At 44.7% G+C, this 20967-nt stretch overlaps 1 protein-coding gene across 45 annotated transcripts in view; it reads right to left on the bottom strand.

Moving 5' to 3' along the window:
• The window catches only part of shot (dystonin-like protein short stop), a 107147-nt gene that overhangs the window by 51525 nt on the left and 34655 nt on the right, over nucleotides 1-20967 (bottom strand). For 29 of the 45 annotated variants that reach the window (XR_013032615.1, XM_076518385.1, XM_076518370.1 and 26 more), the window contains 6 exons: nucleotides 19509-19526; nucleotides 16801-16860; nucleotides 14272-14361; nucleotides 11904-12074; nucleotides 10927-10941; nucleotides 32-311 (listed from right to left, as the gene is read on the bottom strand). Coding sequence is in view for 44 of the 45 variants with exons in the window: in XM_076518385.1 (XP_076374500.1) it covers nucleotides 32-311; nucleotides 10927-10941; nucleotides 11904-12074; nucleotides 14272-14361; nucleotides 16801-16860; nucleotides 19509-19526 (634 nt within the window). In the remaining variant the exon portion in view is untranslated. Of the gene's footprint in view, nucleotides 1-31; nucleotides 312-918; nucleotides 1146-3035; nucleotides 4212-10926; nucleotides 10942-11903; nucleotides 12075-14271; nucleotides 14362-16800; nucleotides 16861-19508; nucleotides 19527-20967 lie in introns of those variants that run through there. The other 16 variants (XM_076518399.1, XM_076518415.1, XM_076518397.1 and 13 more) reach the window with 6 other exon arrangements.

Raw genomic sequence — 20967 nt, 5'->3', positions numbered from 1 at the left:
AAGGAGCATATCGATGGAAGAGTGGCGTTACCTTCGGGATCGAGAAGCCTCGTAACGCCATACTCGCGCTCCGCGACGTGGAAGACCCGGTCGAGCCGCTCTCTTGGCTGACTGGTGCGTGCTCCTCTCCAATCGACCAGGTCTGGCCTGTTTCGGTGGATCAGCGCGCTGAACGCCAGACCATCTCTCCAGGATCCGGTGAAGTCGGTCACTCGCACGCCAGGATAACGCGCCGTCGATCTTCGGGCCCATCGCAGCAGGGCCTCTCGGGCAGTGACGTTTGGTTCTTGACCCACTACTATGTCCGATATCTAAGCAGACAAACGACAAGGTTGAATTTAACGCTAGACAATCTCGAACGAAATGTTTCACATATTCCCGGCGAAAATTGCCGACATTACAACCTTTGGAAAAATATATTCGGACACCTTTCAAAGCGCAATAACCTTTGAATTATTATTATTATTATAAGTAAAATAAATATAATAAATATTAAATAAATAATAAATAAATATTATTAAATTATTATTGGTATTATATTAGTATTATATAATAGCTAATTAATTAGGGGATGATCAGGAATTGTTCGAATTGCTGTTAAATTGTTCATGGAATTCGTATAACAGAAGAGAAGAAATTCACGTCACTTCGTTCGATTTGGGAAAAAGTTATTCTGTTTGAAAAAGGCGTCCGAATATTAATGCGAGCCACTGCATGTTCAACGCTCGATGAGTTCAAGTATTAAGACACCTAGACGACCGTGCATAGATCTCGTTTCCGGTTGGTTCGCCCTTCGATTCGCCGACCTTACGTCGACCCTAAGGCCCAGTGGGGCCCAGTGGTCCGAATCGCTCGCACCAGAATGTGATCATTCTCGCTGGTCGAGAGCGAGGATCGAGGGGGAGCATTGCGGCTTACCCTGACGGTTTTCGGTCTCGGCGAAGCCTGACGGCTCAGGGACACGGTGGAGGAGGCGGCGGCAGTTTCCTGCAGGTAGCCGGAAGTGGCCCGTTTGGTCAGATCCTCGGCCACGCGTCTCTCCTCGCCGCGCGTCAAAGTAGTTGTTTTCCGAACGATCCGTGTCACGATACGTTTCGTGCCGTTCTCACCGCGTCTCGAGGTCTTCGTCGACTCGATCGACGATCCTGAATCGGCAAGGGGTCAATGGACTATCCGTCGATCCTCCGGAAAAGCTTTGCCCGACACACCGAGGCCCGCGATCGACGCCCGCGATCGATCGGGAATCGCGTCACGATCCACGCCTCGGCTCCAACTCGAGAGAGTCGGATAGATCGTGACGCGAATCCGCCAAGAGACGCCGAAGCGTTTCAAAGCGTTTCGAGGATTGAAATGCTGTCCTCCGACGGACCCGCGATAGCTCGCGAGGTCAACGCCGACCCGCGATGGCTCGCGGGGTCAACGCCAACCTCCGAGGGCTCGCGGGGTCAACGCCGACCTCCGACGGCTCGCGGCGCACCGAATCGTTGCCCATTGTCATCGGCGACACGCGCAATCTGATTACGTTTCGCGCGAGCTTAGATAAGATAACCGAAAGAAACGGAATCGTAAATCGTGCATGCCATTACGAAACAGTGTTATCGCGCGCCCGCAAGTTCGTTCATTCTATAAGATCGTTCTCGTATCGTCGAATTAGCCGTTCGCTTTGCGAAACGGGGAGAAAGTCGAGAAGAGGGTGATTCGTTGTGTCAGACCAGGCGATTTAACGTGATCGAAGTAACTGTTCGAAAATTAGGTTTACGGAAACCCCCCCGCCGTCAATATGACTTTGCATGCGAATTTTTTCATTTATGAATATTCAGATTGCATAGAGATACGGTTACGAGTTATTTATTCGATGTATGTATATATGTAGCAGTTGCGACGAACATTGCAATAACACTTCGTTCAGAATCCGAATAAATCTCTTATTTGTTGGTTTTACGAAGTAGTAGAAAGCAAGCTGCTTTTTAGTGCTCCCAGCGACGAACTGTTCCACATCGGTTACGACTGAAACAATTTAGCCTTTGCACTGTAATTTCTTTCGCGGCTACGTCGACCGGCAACTCGACGTAATCGATCGTTTTGCTGTGACAGAACACGACGCTATTTTTATTTCTCGTACGCAGACTATGAATCTTTATGCGAAATAAGAATCGTCCGCGTCGCGATTCAAAGTTACACAGACTAAATAGCAAGTTCGTACTTCTCCCAATCGTCTTAACAGAAAATAACCAATTTAACCATCCAAAATCCAAAGTAATTTTACGCAGCCCGGTGCACTCGATACTAATCAATAAAATTGAATTTCGCGACTCGTGCATTTCAGTTGCATTTTCGACAGTTTTTGAAACCTTAACGAATACAGTAATGTCTCCCTAATTGATGCTCAGATTGCGCGCCGGAATGGACAATTTTGGGAAGAGGAGATACGATTACTCGATCTGGCAATCGGCGACTACAAAAAACGAGCCGCAAGGCTCGAGTAATCGTATCCCCTCTTTCCCAAATCGTCCGTTTTCGTGGACAATCTGTGCGCATCAACTAGGGAGACATTACTGTATTCACAATTATTCGAATCATTTCGAGACGCTAATTCTCATCCGACAGAAATAAACCCACGAAACATCGCGGTTCTCCGCAACAGTCTGAACCGATCGAAACCGTCGACTGCCGTCGAAACCTTCAACTCCAGGTGTAAACAAGTTTGACCCACGTGTCGCGGCGTCTAAGTAGAAACGGGAGGTCGCGGTCAGACGGACGCGGAGCCGGATCGGTTACCAGAAATCGTGGTCGTCCGAAAACCGGCGAAGAATTTCGCAAACATCGTGCAACCGAAACAGCACTGTTCGGGCCTCGTTCGGGCCTCGTTCTACCATCATCGTTTCCACGCAGAATCACCCGCTTTCCTATTGCAACACGGTTTCGCAAGAGACGGCGCGCACAGAGAACTGGTCGCGTGCGTCTCGCAGCGATTTTCCCAGCGGAATCTCGCGATCGCGGACGCCTCGGGCTTTTCCTCGGATCCGTCCGATTACCTAGAACCTCGGTGGAGAGCCTGCGTTTGGTGTAGACGGCGGTGAGATCGTCGGCGACGGGCGCGGCGGCGGCGGCCGCAGGCGCGACGACCGCGACGTTCTCGCGCGGATCGTCCTCCCGGGTGGCCTGCACGAACAGCCGGCCACCCTTGCTGAACCGGTAGATCGACATCTCTCTCGCGATCGACGGAAGATGATCGGTCTCGCGAAACTAGCATCGGCGCGGAACGCGAAAATCGCGCGGAGCTGTGTCGTTCGCCTTATCCGGCGCCGGCTCGGTCGCCGCGTGAAAGCCGATTATCGAGAATCGAGCGACCGCGGTCTCTCTCTCTCTCTCTCCGGGAGCTCGGCCCAATTGCACGCGTCCCAGGGCCGGGATCTCTCGATTTGCCGCACCGTCGCGTTTTTAGCACTCGCGCGCCGAGAAAGAGAGGAGAGGAGACAGCCGGTCGGTCGGTGGCGCGAGCCGGAGATCCCGTGTTTACCGAACCGGCGGGCCCAATGTCGGCCGAACGACAGCCAGCGGCAGGTAGCGGCTCTGTCTAGTAAACAGACAGACGGTGGGGAGAGCACCGACAACCGTTGCGATCGACGGCGACACACACGCGGGTTCAGAGGCCACCGATCGTTTCGCCGCGCGCCTCGCGAGCCTTCGACGAACACAAGTTCGACGTCGTCGCGTTGGCCGAGCTCTTTGCTCGCGGTTTCTCCTTTTCCGTTGCCTCGCACGATATCTCACTCCGGTGCTGCGCGTTGTTTGTGGGTCTTCCCGAAGACTCCACCGGCAGCCACGTGTCCCCGCGCGGTTCTGACGCGCTGCTCCGGCCGGCCCGACGAAGACCAACAAGAACACCGAGCCGAGAGATTAACGCTTCACCGCGAACGAGACACGACAGGACGACGGTCGTGTCGCGCGATCACCAACGCGGTACCAACGAACCGACAGCGCGCCGCGTTGTATCCGGCTGCCGTCGCGAGAGTAGGCCAACGAAATGCGCACAGGTGAGAGACGCCTCCGACTGCGGCCCCCCTCTCGCGCTCCCCCACTCTGACCCTCTCTGTCGCTCTTCTCTCTCTCTCTCTCTCTCTCTCTGCCGCACTGATACTCGCGCTCTTTTACACCGATTGTTTCTCTCTGTTCTTCCAAATGTCTCTCTTTCTCTCTCTCTCTAGCTCTCTTATTCTCTCTCCCTCTCTCTCTAGCTCTCTTATTCTCTCTCTCTCTCTCTCTAGCTCTCTTATTCTCTCTCCCTCTCTCTCTAGCTCTCTTATTCTCTCTCTCTCTCTCTCTCTCTAGCTCTCTTATTCTCTCTCTCTCTCTCTCTCTCTCTCTCTCTCTCTCTCTCTCTCTCTTTGCCTCGTTGGTACTCGCACTCTTTTCCTCCGATTGTTTCTCTCTGTCCCTCCAAATGTCTCTCTCTCTCTCTAGCTCTTTAATTCTCTCTCTCGCTCTCTCTGTCCTTTTTCCCACTTTTTCCACCGTTCCCCCTGCAGGTTCGTCGCTGTCATACCGAGCACGGCTGGCTCCATCCTGCCCACCCCTGCACATCGACGTCACCTATCTTCCTTCGCTTCCGCGAGGTTCGCCTCTCTCTCTCCTCTCCTCTCCTCACCACTACTCTTCACTTCACTTCACTCCGTTCGGCTCTGCTCCTCGCCAAGAGTCGTCCTACTCCTCGGATTCTCGTCCTCGCGCGGACGCGTCCTCGCGATTCGCGAACCACGATCGTTCCACGCGTCCCACGATCTCTCGGCGAACTATGTATAGCGCGACGCCTCGACCATCTCAATAAGATTGCTAATGCGATATTGATTGCGACCGATGCATATAACGAGCGAGTCGGAATCGATTTCCGTTCCGACAGGAAAACACGCTTCGCCTCGTCGAAATGCTAATCGATGCTCCGTGGAATCCGAACGATTCGATCGACTTAGAGCGATCGATATAATTAACAGGGGAAACGTGGCAAAATAAATTGCCGTTTGGTCGCTAAGAGATGATGTTCTGGTACTTGGGCAGGATGTTTAACCCTTTTAGGGGCGGGCGATGATATGTCGCTGTTCATAACACTTGCGAAATATATATAAATGTAAATATATATATTTATAAATAATAATATAATATAAATATAAATATATATATTTATAAATAATAATATAATATAAATATAAATATATATACTTACATATATATATATATTTATAGATATACATTTATTTATATTTTATATATATACTTATATACAGCGTGTTCGGAAAATCGTGGTACATTCGGTAGAGGATGATCCTGCATGCAGGATCCCTTTATTTCGCACTATGCTTCTTTTTCAATTTTCAAAATATCATTCTCACTTTGGTTTTCATAAACTGTTTCCCCAAACGCTATCAAATTCGTCAAATTAGTCCGGCATTGCTCGCACAGCTCCTTGTGCTCGGCACCGAAAGGGTTAAGACAGAGGACTATACAGAAACGGAGCATGTTCCTCGTAGAATGTCAGTAGGTTAACCGGTTTCCCTGCGACATCGTGTCGGAAGATTTGGCGAACGATTCAATTGGATCTCGATCTTGTTGCTCGTGCGACGATTACAACAGTTTTCGAAACGCGATGAACAACGATGTGAAAAATTACTTAGTAACGCAACGCTGCAACAAAATTAGTCAGGGCCGCCGAATCGACTGCGTCGAGTTAAAATGCGTCCACTTTTTGCGAGCGGTTGTACAGGATCCAAATTGCCGGAGCACTTGCTCGAGGAACGGCTGGAATTCCAGGACTAGTTTCCGCCCGGATCCCGTTCGAAGGGACCGGTGGAAGTTACAGGCGGCAGAAAATCCAGCGATCTCGGGGCCCGTAAATCGCGCATGCGCCGAGTCATCGGAGCGGAGCGGAGCCGAGCGCGCAGAGAAGGGCCCCGGGGTCCGACTCGGTTCCCTCTCGCGGGCCTCTGCGGGCCCCGCGGATCGCGCGCGTCCTTCCTCCTTTTCCTTTTGAGTGGAATCGACGTTTCGCGCGGCACGGTAAACGTTTCGTCGTCGCTCGCCGCGTTCGGTCTCGATCGTGCCCGCTTACCTAATTTGAGAGCGCGCGCGCGCGCGACGATAATTAATACGCGTCGGTTCGCGCTCGAGGCCGCGCACGCGGACGGGGGCAGGCTGGAAAACAAACAGGCTTGGGGACGATTGTGTTTTGCGCGCAGAAAACCGCTGCTACGAAAACAATGCCTAAATAAGCGACCGCCGTGCGACGCGGCTTCGGGCGAAAATGGGACGCGGCGCCGCGAACTGCGGACACTCGGCCCGAAGAGACGGAAAGGAGGCGTTCCGTCGATTAATTTTAATTATACTGTTCGTTCATTTCGGCGACCATGAACGGGCACCGGTGAAAATATGTCAACTGAGAAATACAAATATTTTTGCATTATCTCTCGAAATCGCATTAAATGAAATACCGGTTGCAAGCACTTAAACGATTTTACAAATGTATAACAAGCATTTAAAACACTTGATTGTAATAAATGCCCTTTTTTTATGTAGTTACAATAACAACAACATGGATTTTTCATCCCACGATCGGGAGAAAAATCGATCAACTTCGATCGACGGACAAGGGTCCGCTTCGAAGTTCCGTAACTTCGCGAGAAAAAATCGCAGCCGCGTTTACTTTTTTTTAAGTTAAAGAGAAAGAATCGAGCTTCGTTGCACCGTGAACGGCATGTCCGACAAAAATTTCACGAAGTCCGTGCATTTCGTCGAACTTGGCGATGTCCGACACGACGAACAATTCAAAATGTCCTCGCATTCGAAAAGTTACAATGGTAAAGATACGTCCAACTTCAAGTCGAGAAACAGTAGCTTAAAGCAGAGATTCCAAGCTTTAATTTCAAATAAAACCTGATCATCCTACGATGATTTTTTCGCGGTGTTATCGTCGGTCAAAGTCGGCCGATTTTGGTCGACGATTTGCGCTGCGATTTCGTCGACCGGTGTAATTTTTTCGGGCTTTTGGCGCGTCCTCGAGCCGCCGCGGAGAACAGAGAGAGAGAGGCCAAAGTAAAAAGAGGAACAGAAAGAGAGCGAACCGGGACCGGACGTGACGTCAGCGAGCAGCCGCGAGAGAGCACCGGCACACACGGACGCTTCCGGTGCGCGGCCAGAAGCGTGAATCGAGAGATCGTCCGTGACCGTCGACGGCTCCCCGTCGCCTCCTGTTCTCCGTGGTCCCCTCGGCGAGAAAAACTCCGAATTTCCTCGACACCTGGGCCCAGAGGAGGGTGGCCCGTCGTCGGCCGCACGCGCGCGCTCCTCCGCCGGACTATTTTCGGACGAGGAGGAAATTGACTACCACTTCTCTCCCCGATATTTACGCCGGGCACCCTCGGCGGTTCCCTCGCGGAAACGGACACCCGCCATAAAGCCGCTCGTTTATTTGCTCTCCGGGCCGAAGTTCTCGCGAGTGCCGCCTCCTGCGTTTTGTTTCGTCTCGGGCGCAGCCAGCCTGCAAGCCCTTCGTCCCGCTTCGCCGACGCTGTAAACGCGGCACCCACCGTCGCCCTTCGGTCGTGTCCCGTCGACGGGAGAAACGACCCCGCGCGCGCAGCTGACACGTTCCGAAAGCACGCGCTCGCTCTCCGAACCCAAAGAGGCACCCTTTGCTTCGATAACGAGCAAAGATGGCCGACCACGGCGCAATCGATTGCACAGTATTCTTCCGACGATGAGTCGCCGAAGACTCGTTGCAGCGAATACGATTTTGTCCTTCGACGATGGATCGAGAAAGATGATCTATCGCTGATCCTGTCGAATCGACGGGAATTATTGGACAGCGGATCTTCCCGGCAGAGTGAAAATGTTCAAACACGATCGTAAGATACAGAAATGGGGTGAAAGTAAATTGTCCCTTTCGATAATTTCGACGAGTTGAAAACGCTGCAAGGGTATTATTCAACGCCTTCGTCGTTTTATACGTCGACCACTGATTTTTGCTGCAAACGCACGAAATCATTATTTTTTAAATTGTTATTATATGCCGTAGCATTTATTTTATTTTTATTTTCATTTTGTATATTATATACTGTATTATATATCTTATTTTTATATTGTATATGATGTACTGTATTATTTTTGTATTGTATTATACTATATTATTTACGTTATTTTATATTTTTGTATTTTATTTTTATATTGTATATTCTTTACTGTATTATATACTGTATACTAGCTATTATTTTATATTGTATTGCATTATAACAAAGGGTTCATCCCGTCGACACTAGATTGTTACAGAACCTGTCAAAATGACGGGTCACTGACTTCTTAATACACAATTATTCATATCGTAAAGACACATTTATAAGTTATTTATTCAATTTATACGTTACTCACGGCAAATGTTACAATAACACTTATTAAAAATCAAAATATATGTCCTATTGTTACTTTTATAAACTAATACAAAACAGCTGTTTTTTTGTGCCCCGCAAATCTAGTGTCAAAGAGTAAACATTTATTATTATTATTATTATTATTATTATTATTAGGTCGTTCGGAAAGTTGCTTCTTTCGCGAGAAACTGAAAGATTTTTTAATGTCCAGAGTAAAAATGAAACTGTTTGACATTTTTCTGGTAACATACATACACATCTTATTTTATGATCGATAATATCGAATTAAGTACTTCTTTTAACACCCTTATAAAGCGAAATTTTTGTTATAAAACGAATCAAGTTACCGAACGACCTAATATTATTATATGTATATTATTAAATATAATTATTACATTATCGCATCGGAATCGATAGCGATCGAATAATTCTTCTCCGGCGAACAGCCTAAAGACAGGCGTAGCAGAGGCAAACAGTTTCAGATTCCGGAAGGATCCTCTGTCTCCGCGAGACTTTCCAAAGAACAGAGCGACTCTTCGGTAACACGATAGATCGTTAAAAGAGATATCCCGATCGAATGAAATCAATAGCGGATTGAATAATGGCGTGCCCCGGGCGGTCGAAGGCAGCCGGCGGCTCGTTTCGGGTTCTCCGGAAGGCGCGAGAGAGGGTCGGTTACCGGCGACCTTGTCCGCTCGCGTCATTCTCGTTTCTGTATTCGTGGCTCGATCGGTCGGATCCCGATTATCATAATTGCAAGGTGGGCGACACACGCGGAGCGGCGTCACGAGACCGAACGAACCGATATATACGGCTCTCTTGAGCGCGCGTCCGCATCCCGTGGGCCCTACTCCCACGCGGACGAATAACACCGCGATGCGTCGCGGGGCCTCTTCTCGTCCCTCTCCTCATCACCGCCGCACGGCGTTTCGACCGTGTGGCTCCGCTCTGTCAACCTTCCGCCTTGCTTGGACGAGAATCGCCGCGAAACACCATAAACGGTAACGTCTGCCGAGCGTGCTCGAGGGAAGGACACTCGTCACCGGCAGCCAACGAGCGCTTTTTTATCAGATCCCGGGACGATAAAAGGCTCATTCGCGGCGGAGAACCCGGCAGCAAGAAAATTACCGAAAATTACCGTTTCGGAGCCGTTTATCCGATCTCGGGGAGCGAAAAAACAATCCGAGCGACGATATAAGACGAATTTTGTTTCTTCTTATGACGAAATGTTCAATGTGACGATGCGAGTTTAGGTACAATTGAGTACCATTTAGGTGAAGTTGGGTACAGTTGGGTACCATTCAGGTACAGTTAGGTACAATTAGGTACCAGTTAGGTATAATTAAGTACTAGTTAGGTACAATTAAGTACCATGAAGGTACAATTAGGTACCATGAAGGTATAGTTAAGTACCATTTAGGTACAGTTAGATACAATTAAGTATACCAATTAGATACAATTAAGTACCAGTTAGATACAATTAAGTACCAGTTAGGTACAATTAAGTACCATGTAGGTGCAATTAGGTACCATGTAGGTGCAATTAGGTACCGTTTAAGGTACAACTAGGTACCATTTAGGTGCAATTAGGTACCATTTAGGTACAACTATGTATCACTTAGGTACAGCATATTATTATAAATAAGGTTAATAATTAATTATATTATAAATACAATATCCAAATAATTAACTATAAATAATGGTAACAAACGACATTGCCTGTACGTCCAGCGTCGATTTTATAAAAACAGTGCGAGTGCTTCAATGCATCATGTTTCAAAGTAGCCAATGCCGTGAATGTTCACTTGTTATTCAAAATCTGTTCAATTATTATTGAAACGTGCGCGAACAAATTTTGCGAATATTACTGCAAAAGTTATGATTTTTCTCGACAAACAAAGTCTAAAAAAAAAACAATCAAATAGAATCTGAATTCACGTTCGCGTAGCCCTTGGATCGCGACAAACGCTAACTTCTCGACTATTATTCGAGCTTCGATAATTATCGCGCACATCCTGCCTCGGTCCTCGGAACATCCTCAACGGTTCGGCTTCTCTTTGCTGTTCCGCAGAGATCTGCAATATTTGTTTGCAACGCGGTATCGTCGTGCGCGAGATAAACGATGACGCGAGTGGGCGAGGTTCGTCGGCGTGTCTCGAGCATGAGGTAACTTCGAAATCCGCAGTGTAAAAAATCCACCATCGTTGCATTTGAATCCGTTCGAGTGCTCCGACGTCGTGTCTAGCAATTGATTGGGGGCCGGTCTTATCGGCGTAGCGGCGATAATTATCGCGATTGGTCGGCGCGTCGCGCGCGCGCGCGGCCACGCGACCAGCGGATCGATGGATCGTTACCGGATCTAAGCGTCAGGCGCCATCTAGCGCGATCGGTTATCGCGGTCGATAAAACAGGTCCGCGCAACCCTCGATCCTCCTCGATCCTCCTCGATCAGAAAACTTCCTTCGCGGACAGCTCCGGGAGCTCACTACGTAAAAATAGAGGGAGAACTTACCTTGCGTCGCCAGCTCTGCGGCGCGAAACAAAACAAAAAATACACCATTAGATAGATGCGTCGTGATCGATGGGCACAGAATCGATAATATCAATCTCGTGTTCACCCTTTGCCGCTCCTTCATTCAATTTACCGAATTTGGAATTTCATGCCCGGCCGTAGAAGCAAAATAACAGTGAAAAACAAGGGAATTATCGCGAGAATGAATTTCTTTAGCCGACTGTTAATAAACCATCGCTTTTTATTCGACTGTTTCGATCGATTATTGCTTACCATAATTGACTCGCCTGATCGTTTCGAGCACAGAACGCGACACAAATTCCAATACAGCGGAACCTCGATTATCCGATGCGAGCAGAAGAAAAAGAATACTCGAATATTATAAAACATTTAATCATTATTAATTTGTAAATCGTTTTGCGAAACGTTGCACGTAGATCGACGTTTTTTCCTTTTTTTTTTCTTTTTCTTGAAGCGATCGGTCTGGCAGCAGGACATTTAAATCCCGTGTTGGAGCGTTGGGTGCGGCAAAGGGTTGAACAAACTTCGTTTCGCGGTCTTTCGAAATGGAAGAGCTTGCAATTGGAAATGGAATTTGTTCCGTTTCGCCGAGAGCGTAGCTTGTCGAGAGAGAGCGAGAGAGAGAGAGCGAGAGAGAGAGAGAGAGAGTGAGAGAGAGACAGAGAAGGCAGCAAGATAGGTAGGTAGATAGATAGATAGAGAGAGAGAGAGAGAGCATGAGAGCGTGGGAGAGCTTGGAAAGCTCTGCCGTGTTATCGCCACTTATCGGCCGATAATGAATTGTCGCGATTCGAAAGGCGAACCAGGCCCGTGTCGAGACGAGTGCTTCTCGTACGAAGCAGGAGGACGATGATAGCGTTCTCGAGAGAACGATTAAATCGCCGCGCTATTTCTATACACGTCCAACATTTTTCTATCGCATTTCTCTATTGTCATCGTCGAGTGGGAATACTCACCTGGAAGTGCAGTATGATGGTCCATATCAATCCGAGGGTCAGCTTCGGATTACCGTCGACGATATCCTCGGCGCGGATGTTCACCAGCTTGATCTTCTTGTATCGAAGAAAGTCAAGAGCCATTTGCACGTTCTGCAGCATGTGGAAACGCATCCGACCTCTTTCCCGCGGCTGAAAACCAAAACGATGTTAGACTTCCCGAAACTCGATCACCCACTGCCTGCGGTCATACATTCATACTATACTACCTAATTCATCTACATTTTTCTAATTCTTTTTCTATTCATTTCCTATTTTTTTTTTCTATTTTTATTTCCGATCTCTCGTTCTTATTGTTTTTCCAATTTTACTTCTAATTTTTCTTTTCTACTTCTTTTTCTGTATTTTTATTTCTGGCTATTGTTCTGTTTGCATATTTCTTCTATTTTTAGTCCTAATTTTTCTTTTACTTTTTTCCCAACGAGATTACTATTATGTCTGACAGAGAATCTCTCGATTATTATACTTTCCTGTATCATACACTTTTATTATATAATATCTATTGCAAACTTATTATGTACGCTACGTTTTGTCTTACTTTTCTTTTACTTTGTATTATATTTATATATATAAATGATAATAATAATATAATTATATTATGTATAATATATTGTATTGTACAATTAAGTGAGTAATATATTATATATAATATATTATATTGTACAATTAAGTACGTAATATATTATATATAATATATTATGTTGTACAATATACAGGGTGTTCCACAATTATTTTAACAGCCGAAAATGAGGGCTAGCTGAGGTCATTTGAAGTAACTTTTTCCTTTGCGAAAATGCGATCTGCGGCTTTGTTTACAAGTTATTAACGGAAAACACTGACCAATGAGAGGTGACGGCGCGAAGTTCGAGAGCCCGCAGCACGAGGCTTTGACAGATGGTCGGGACGGACTCGAGCCGCGTTCGAAGTATTGAACAAATCACGGAGCGAGAACTTCCGAATTATTTTTTACTACGTAACAGTGATATTTTTAAGAAAAACGCTGTTCACCTTTACTTTAGAACGTCTGAAGAATATTTACTAATTTTTCGGACCCGAAATAGTAAGTAATTTAACCGTGACGGCCGTTTTAATTTTTTATTGTGCATGTCACCTTGTGTGTAACATATGAAATTTTTAAGCAAGGTGTACAGTGACGATTAACAAAGTACGTAAATATTTTCACAACCTTGATATTAACCTTGATATAACCTTGACATATCAAGGTTATAACAAGGTTATATCAAGGTTATGTCAAGGACAACATACGAAATTTTTAAGCAAGGTGTTCAAGTTCAACGAATGATTCGCAAAGCTAATTTAATAAATAATAATCGTGTTAAAGGATGTAAGGGATGTGTTTGTCAGAGAAATATGAGAAATATAATCAATAAGGTACTCACCCATTTAGTTGTAAAATATCATTTATAAATACTTTGTTAATCTTACACCTTTACACCTTGCTTAAAAATTTCATATGGTGACCTTGACATAACCTTGATATAACCTTGATATGTCAAGGCTATATCAAGGTTAATATCAAGGTTAATATCAAGGTTAATATCAAGGTTAATATCAAGGTTATATCAAGGTTATGTCAAGGTTATGTCAAGGTTATATCAAGATTATGTAAAAGTTATTAATTTAATTTAATTTTAAAATTTCATGTTACACACAAGGTGTCATGCACACTAGGAAATTAAAACTGCCGTCACGGTTAAATTACTTACTATTTCGGGTCCGAAAAATTAGTAAATATTCTTCAGACGTTCGAAAGTAAAGGTGAACAGCGTTTTTCTTAAAAATATCACTGTTACGTAGTAAAAAAAAATCCGGAAAGTTCTCACTTCGTAATTTGTTCAATACTTCGAATGCGGCTCGAGTCCGTCCCGACCATCTGTCAAAGCCTCGTGCTGCGGGCTCTCGAACTTCGCGCCGTCACCTCTCATTGGTCAGTGTTTTCCGTTAATAATTCGTAAACAAAGTCGCAGATCGTATTTTCGCAAAGGAAAAAGTTACTTCAAATGACCTCAGCTACCCCTCATTTTTGGCTGTTAAAATAATTGTGGAACACCCTGTATATAAATTATAATAACAATATAAAATTAAATTATATATAAATTACAGTAATTACACACACACACACACACACACACACACACACACACACACACACAATTAATAATATCAATAATATTATACATATACGACGCGCGATTGCGTAAGGAGCACCCTCCCCCGGGTAACGAGGGTGCAGCGAAAGCACCGCCAAGGCTCCGCGTGACCGGAACATGCAACGTGTACGGTTATAGCAAGGTTGCGGAACACTTACGAGATGCTCGCCTGAGAGAACCTCCAGCAGGGAAATGAGGTTGTGCCCGTCCCGCAGGTCTTCGAACAGATCTCCGACATGTCTGCTGGCCTGTAACAACGATTTCACGGGTCAGAGAGCTGGCTAATTCAATTCCGACTCGCTCGACTGAAAGGAAAATTCATTTAAGACGAATCTTTTACTGACGTCTCTCTAACACGGCGGAGGACTACCACGACAAAATTACAGGGACACGATGCGTGTATCGACGAGCTCGACCTCTTGCGAAAGATCAAACGGTCGACGGCGAGACCGTATGTACTCTCTCGATATTATTTTAAATTAATTGTAAATCGTTGGTTATTATAAATTATTCGAAAGTAGTTATAGGTCGTCGGTTATCATAAATTGTTTCAAATTAGTTGCAAATCGTTGGTCATTATAAATTATTCGAATAACTCGATTATAACTCGTTGGTTATTACAAATTATTCGAATAACTCGATTATAACTCGTTGGTTATTACAAATTATTCGAATAACTCGATTATAACTCGTTGGTTATTACAAATTATTCTAAATTAGTTGTGAATCGTAAGAAGTTATTGCAAATTATTCTGAAGTAGTTGTGAATCGTAAGAAGTTATTGCAAATTATTCTAAATTATTTGTAAATCGTAAGAAGTTATTACAAATTATTCTAAATTACTCGTAAATCGTAAGAAGTTATTACAAATTATCCTGAATTATTTGTAAATCATAAGAAGTTATTACAAATTATTCTGAATTATTTGTAAATCGTAAGAAGTTATTGCAAGTTATTCTAAATTATTCTGACTTGTTGGTTATTACAAATTGCCCTAAATCCGTTCGAATAACTAGTCGCAATCGTTGATCATCGATTTTTTTTCTCCAAAATCCAGTTCTCGCAAGAGAAGTAAACGAATTGGTCGAACTCGTCGATATGATAATCGCCAGTGGCGAGACGAATTTGCCAACGACACACACACACATACGCACACAAATACACGCAAATTGAGCTGAAGGAAAGGATCCAAAATCAGCGATTTTTCTGAAACTCGCGAGCGCCTCAGGATCGATACGAGAACGAGCATCGGAATGAACGTCAGGATGAACATCGTGGCTCGTGCGAGTTTCACCGAAATCGTCGGCAACGAAAGGATTTTGCAGGTGAGAGAGCAGGTGAGAGAGCAGGCAACGAGCAAACTCTGTTCGATTCTACGAAACGTGCAAACGTGTCGGACAAGAGGAGAGGGGGGGGGGGGGAGAGGGAGAGGGAGAGAGAGAGAGAGAAAGAGAGAGGGAGAGAGAGAGGGATTGGATAGAGCGCGGGATATGGATACACGAAGAGGCAGGCAAAGCATGCGAGTATTTCGGAGCGAGCGATATCGCGTGCCGCGCGGAAATAAACGTGTTATTCGGCGCGTCACGTGCGAACGCAGCGGAATCCGCGAGCGTCAAACAACCCGTGAAACTTTGAACGCGCGCCGAACTAGAGATAAGCCCGAACAGTCGCGGCGTGTCGAGGTGACCGCCTAATTCTCATCCGGCGAATGAATGCAGGCGCACCGAAATGCTCGTTTTTGGAAACGAAATTCAAGAACTTCCGATCCGTTTTCATTTTTATTCGAATAACGAATAGAACTTTATTCGCAGAATTTATTCGAAATTTTATTCGAAGGATTCCTTCAACTCGTTCTATTCGAACACAATTTTTTAGAAGAAATTCTTCAAGTCTTTACTCGAATAAAATATTATTCGAAGAATTTCTTCGGCTCGTTTTATTCGAACACAATTTTTTCGAAGAATTTCTTCGAATCATTTATTCGAATAAAATTGTATCTGAAGAATCCCTTCGACTCGTTATTCGAATAAAATTGTATCCGTAGAATTCCTTCGACTCGTTATTCGAATAAAATCGTATCCGAAGAATTCCTTCGACTCGTTATTCGAATGCAATTTTTTCGAAGAATTTCTTCAAGTCGTTACTCGAATGAAATATTATTCAAAGAATTGCTTCGGCTCGTTCTATTCGAACACAACTTTTTCGAAGAATTTCTTCGAATCGTTTATTCGAATAAAATTGTATCCAAAAAATTCTGTCGACTCGTTATTCGAACGCAATTTTTTCGAAGAATTTCTTCCAATTGTGACTTGAATATAATTATATCAGAAAAATCGAATCGTATCCGTTGCTCGAACAGAATTCAATTCGAACGAATTCGTTAAATTTCGTTGTTCGAATAAACCGCCGATGGAATCACGAGAAAATGATCGGCGATCCCTGGATGGTAAAATCGGCCGAGAAAGAGCGCCGATAACGAGTTCGAGGAAGGATCGCTTCCTTTCGCGTTCAAGGATCGCGCGCGAGCGGAGGGGACAAAGGACGTCGAGTAGGAAGGAATTACTTTTGCAGTGGTTTTGCAGGCGATCTAGGACAGGCACGAACGGTTTGGATCTACTCGGTGCATGCGTTAAATTCCTGGTAACATCGGCTAAGCGGGTCGACAGCGACACCTGCCGTGGACTTACAGTGGGGGAACAGCATGGCTGGTTGTTCACAAGGACGCACACGTGCAGACACGTGTAAGTCTGAAAAAAACATCGGTTGAGAGATCGATCTCGCGGAGATCGGTTCGGTTTCCGCGTGCCTCTCTTCTCGGTCGACCGAAAGCAGTGGAACGATCCTTCGATCGCCAGACCATGCTGGTTTCGACACGCTAGATCCTGGCGGAAAGCCTTCGATCGAATACAATGACGTTCTTTCAATCGTTTCGGCCAGTTACTTTATGTTCATATTAATTTTATTCAATCGATACTAATTTTCTTTCGCGATTAAATTAGCATCCGTTCTTTTAATCGTTTCGGCCAATTACTGTATATTCATACTAATTTTATTTAATCGATACTAATTTTCTTTCGCGATTAAATTAGCATCCGTTCTTTTAATCGTTTCGGCCAATTACTGTATATTCATACTAATTTTATTTAATCGATACTAATTTTCTTTCGCGATTAAATTAGCATCCGTTCTTTTAATCGTTTCGGCCAATTACTGTATATTCATACTAATTTTATTTAATCGATACTAATTTTCTTTCGCGATTAAATTAGCTTTCGTTCTTTTAACTGTTTCGGCCAATTACTTTATGTTCATACTAATTTTATTTAATCGATACTAATTTTCTTTCGCGATCAAATTAGCTTCCGTTCTTTTAATCGTTTCGGCCAATTACTTGGTATTCATACTAATTTTATTTAATCGATACTGATTTTCTCTCGCGACTTAATTAGCTCGTCGCTGAGTACAAGTTCTTCCTAATTAGGAAAATTTGTGACAATTTGGGAAAAGGAGATATAATTATTCGAGCCTTGCGGCTCGCTTCTATTGCAATTGCAGATTGTCAATAACTATAAAAACGGGCCGCAAGGCCCGAATAATCGTATCTCCTCTGAGACTGATTAATTATCAGAAATTTTTCCTACACCAAAGATCGCAACGCGACGAGCATCGTCGTTCCGAGACATTAATTTCTCTCGATTAATTCTACTGTAATTATTTTGTCGACAATTTTACTCTATTGTTAACACGATCGATTTTGACATCACTTCGAACGCTTTCCACCGGTCAAGCAAGGTGCCATGACTGCTACACCTGGCAGAAGGTCTCCGATCAACGGTGCAATCGGCGTCGTTTTCTGCCAGGAGGTCCTCTAAGATGATCTACTACAGTCGGTCGTGCGGACGAGTGGTCCTTGACCGATCTATCCCATGCAATTCTAAATCGATTGCACCACGCGGTGCAACGTCGAACGTAATTACGCTAAATGAGTCTGGTCGGGACTGCGAACAGACGCGCAAGGCTGTCGGGGAAGGCTGACACACTGTCTCGAAGGTTTAGGTCTAGAATCCTTTGGCCCTCGAAGCTTTCGACCATCCTGCGAAGGTTTACTAATGCGTATCTCAATTTTAATTTTAACTCTAGATTTATATGCATTCAATTTATTATTTATATATTTAATTTTAACTCTCTAGATTTATATGCATTCAATTTATTATTTGTATATTTTATTTCAACTCTCTAGATTTATATATATTTAGCTTATTATTTAAATATTTAATTTTATAACTCTAGATTTATATGTATTCAATTTATTATTTATATATTTAATTTTAACTCTAGATTTATATGTATTTAATTTATAATTTATATATTTATAACCCATTGCACTCGAAGCCATTTTAACAACCTTTTACATCAAAACTTTGATAATATAAAAATTAACTTTGAACGTATGTAACAATTTGAGTGGTGCCTCAGAGTCACCACTCGAGTGCAAAGGGTTAATTTTAACTGTATTTATATATATATATGGGTGGTAAACGCCCATTTGTTCAACAACATATTGTTTTTAGACTGACAGGGAATCAGCTAATCAGAAAATTAAGTAGTTCGTGAGAACTTGTTTCGAACTTTATGAGATTGATTGCAAATATATGTCTATTTTAATTATGTTTCTCGTTGACAACTTGAAATGTCCTGTAAAAAGTGTCAATTGCACTCTAAACTGGTTATATAAAAATGACAACATTCGATTTACTTAAACTTCCGCATAGCGGAAACGGTCGTTTAATAGTAATTGATGATGAAGCGAAGCGTTCGAGGACCCAAGAAGTGTACGACTGTCGGGGCCTAACGACGTTTTATCTAACAAAGAGAGGTCCCAAAGTGTAATTTCGACTTTTTCATCAGCTTTTTGCGAGTAGTAACAGTAAATTGGGATAAAAAATCTGAAAAATATTTTTCCTGCAGCTCTCTCAAATCTACCGACACAATTTATAATAATAAATAATCATTCAATCAATCAACTAAATAATAATAATAATAGGTTTACACTTCTACATCTTTCAGTCCAACAAACAAAACTATTTCATTTTCTCAATAATATCATGAGTAACGTTAATGTTTACTCGAGTTAACCTCGAAAAACAATTACCCCCAAAAAATAAAAAGAAACTCTATCATCTTCAAATAACCAACAAACAATTAATTATTTATTCCGCCGGCGAGAAGAGCTGTCATTTAGCATCGACATGCGAAGCCCTACGATTTCGCGAACAGACCAATAAAAAAGTCCGCGTTACACCGGGAGACCGCCCTTAAGATCTCTAATTCCCAGGACCACTCGTCCTAATTAATCGAGGGATCGGTCGCGAGAGAGCGACTCCTGGATCCATACCTTGACGTACTTCCAGTGCTGCGGCAAGCGTGCGGGGACAAAAAAAGAGAGAAAACATGTATACAGAGAAAGAGAACACGTCCGCGACCACGAGTCGGTTGGGTCTTCATCTCGTAATGTATCATCTTATGTAATCAGAGAATTCCTCGGAGAGGAACAATCGGCGCGTTGTCGCGTTGCCGAAGCGGATTCGAGGCGGCGGCGGCGGCGCCGCGCGCGCGTTACTGTTTCTCATCGGACGATGCGCGGCCGCAAGAGATTCGCCGCGTCCGAAAGAAAGTAAAACGAGAGCGAAACGAAAGTAAAAACCGGCGGAGTAGAAACAGAGATGGAACGCGCGCGGGGCCCGTCGCGGCGTGTTTTTGCCCGGCCACGGTACAACGACCGATGATCGTCGGCTACGAAATCGTCGGTCGCGTACAACACAGCCGCCATGATCGATCGAGCGCAGAAACGGCCTGCCGGCGCCGAAGCCGGAGTCTGAGTTGACTCTGGGAGCCGTTCGTGAATGGCCGGCGAAAAAGTGAATGGTTTCGAACGGTTTCCTATGATCAATCGGTTTTACGCCGGCCGGTCGCCGGCCAACCGGGTTCGCCGGCTAATTTTGGAGCGCAGTCATCGCCTACCCGGAATACCTGATTGCTCACCGCCGAGTACCCAGGTAATTAGCCCGGCGCGCTCTCGGTCCGGCTCGTCACGGATCCGAGAGCACGCGATGACGCAACCCGCCCGCGGATTTTATGCGTTTATGGCACTGGTTGCCCCGCCTGGGAACCGCGGCGCGAGGACCAGGATATCGCGGTGCTTAACGGTCCCCGGATGCCTGGGTCCGTTCGGACCCGCGGCGCACAAATTTGTCGACGCGGCGCGCGCGCGCGCTATTGGCGTCGCTCGTTGCGTGCGCGAAGAATGACTAATGTTGCAGTCGCGTCGTTCGAGAATAATGTAATGCTTCCGAGAACATGGAATTTCAGGAAAGAATTGCAACGCACGCGTATTAGACCGTGACGAATTAATTCTCCCGAGTCAAATTTGACGCGAGAAATATTTCCGAGAGAAACTGATGGAATAACGTCCTACATTCGAGAGATAATCAAGATTTACTCGAGCGATATCGCGACTAAATCCATCGAATTGAAAATTAAGAATTATAAGAATAATGAGAATTAATTATAAGAATTATAAGAATATTAAGAATTAATTATAAGAATTATAAGAATATTAAGAATTAATTATAGGAATTATAAGAATGATAAGAATATTAAGAATTTCCGCCGTGGAACCGCAATGAGAAGCGAATTCCCGAAATTCCTGGGAAGAACTCTAGTTGCGACACAGAGAGCCCGGAGGCCGACGTCTCTGTTCCCAGTGTAGATCATAGATCACCGACTCGAGCCTTGTACCCCCGATCCATTAGTGGCCGAAAATCCGTCGCGCGGACTGCCCGTAGGACGTCTTT

Source organism: Megalopta genalis, chromosome 2 (genome assembly GCF_051020955.1).
Source record: "Megalopta genalis isolate 19385.01 chromosome 2, iyMegGena1_principal, whole genome shotgun sequence".
Lineage (NCBI taxonomy): Eukaryota > Metazoa > Arthropoda > Insecta > Hymenoptera > Halictidae > Megalopta > Megalopta genalis.
Note: the sequence above shows the minus strand (reverse complement) of the source record. Positions and strands in the feature narration are given on the sequence as shown.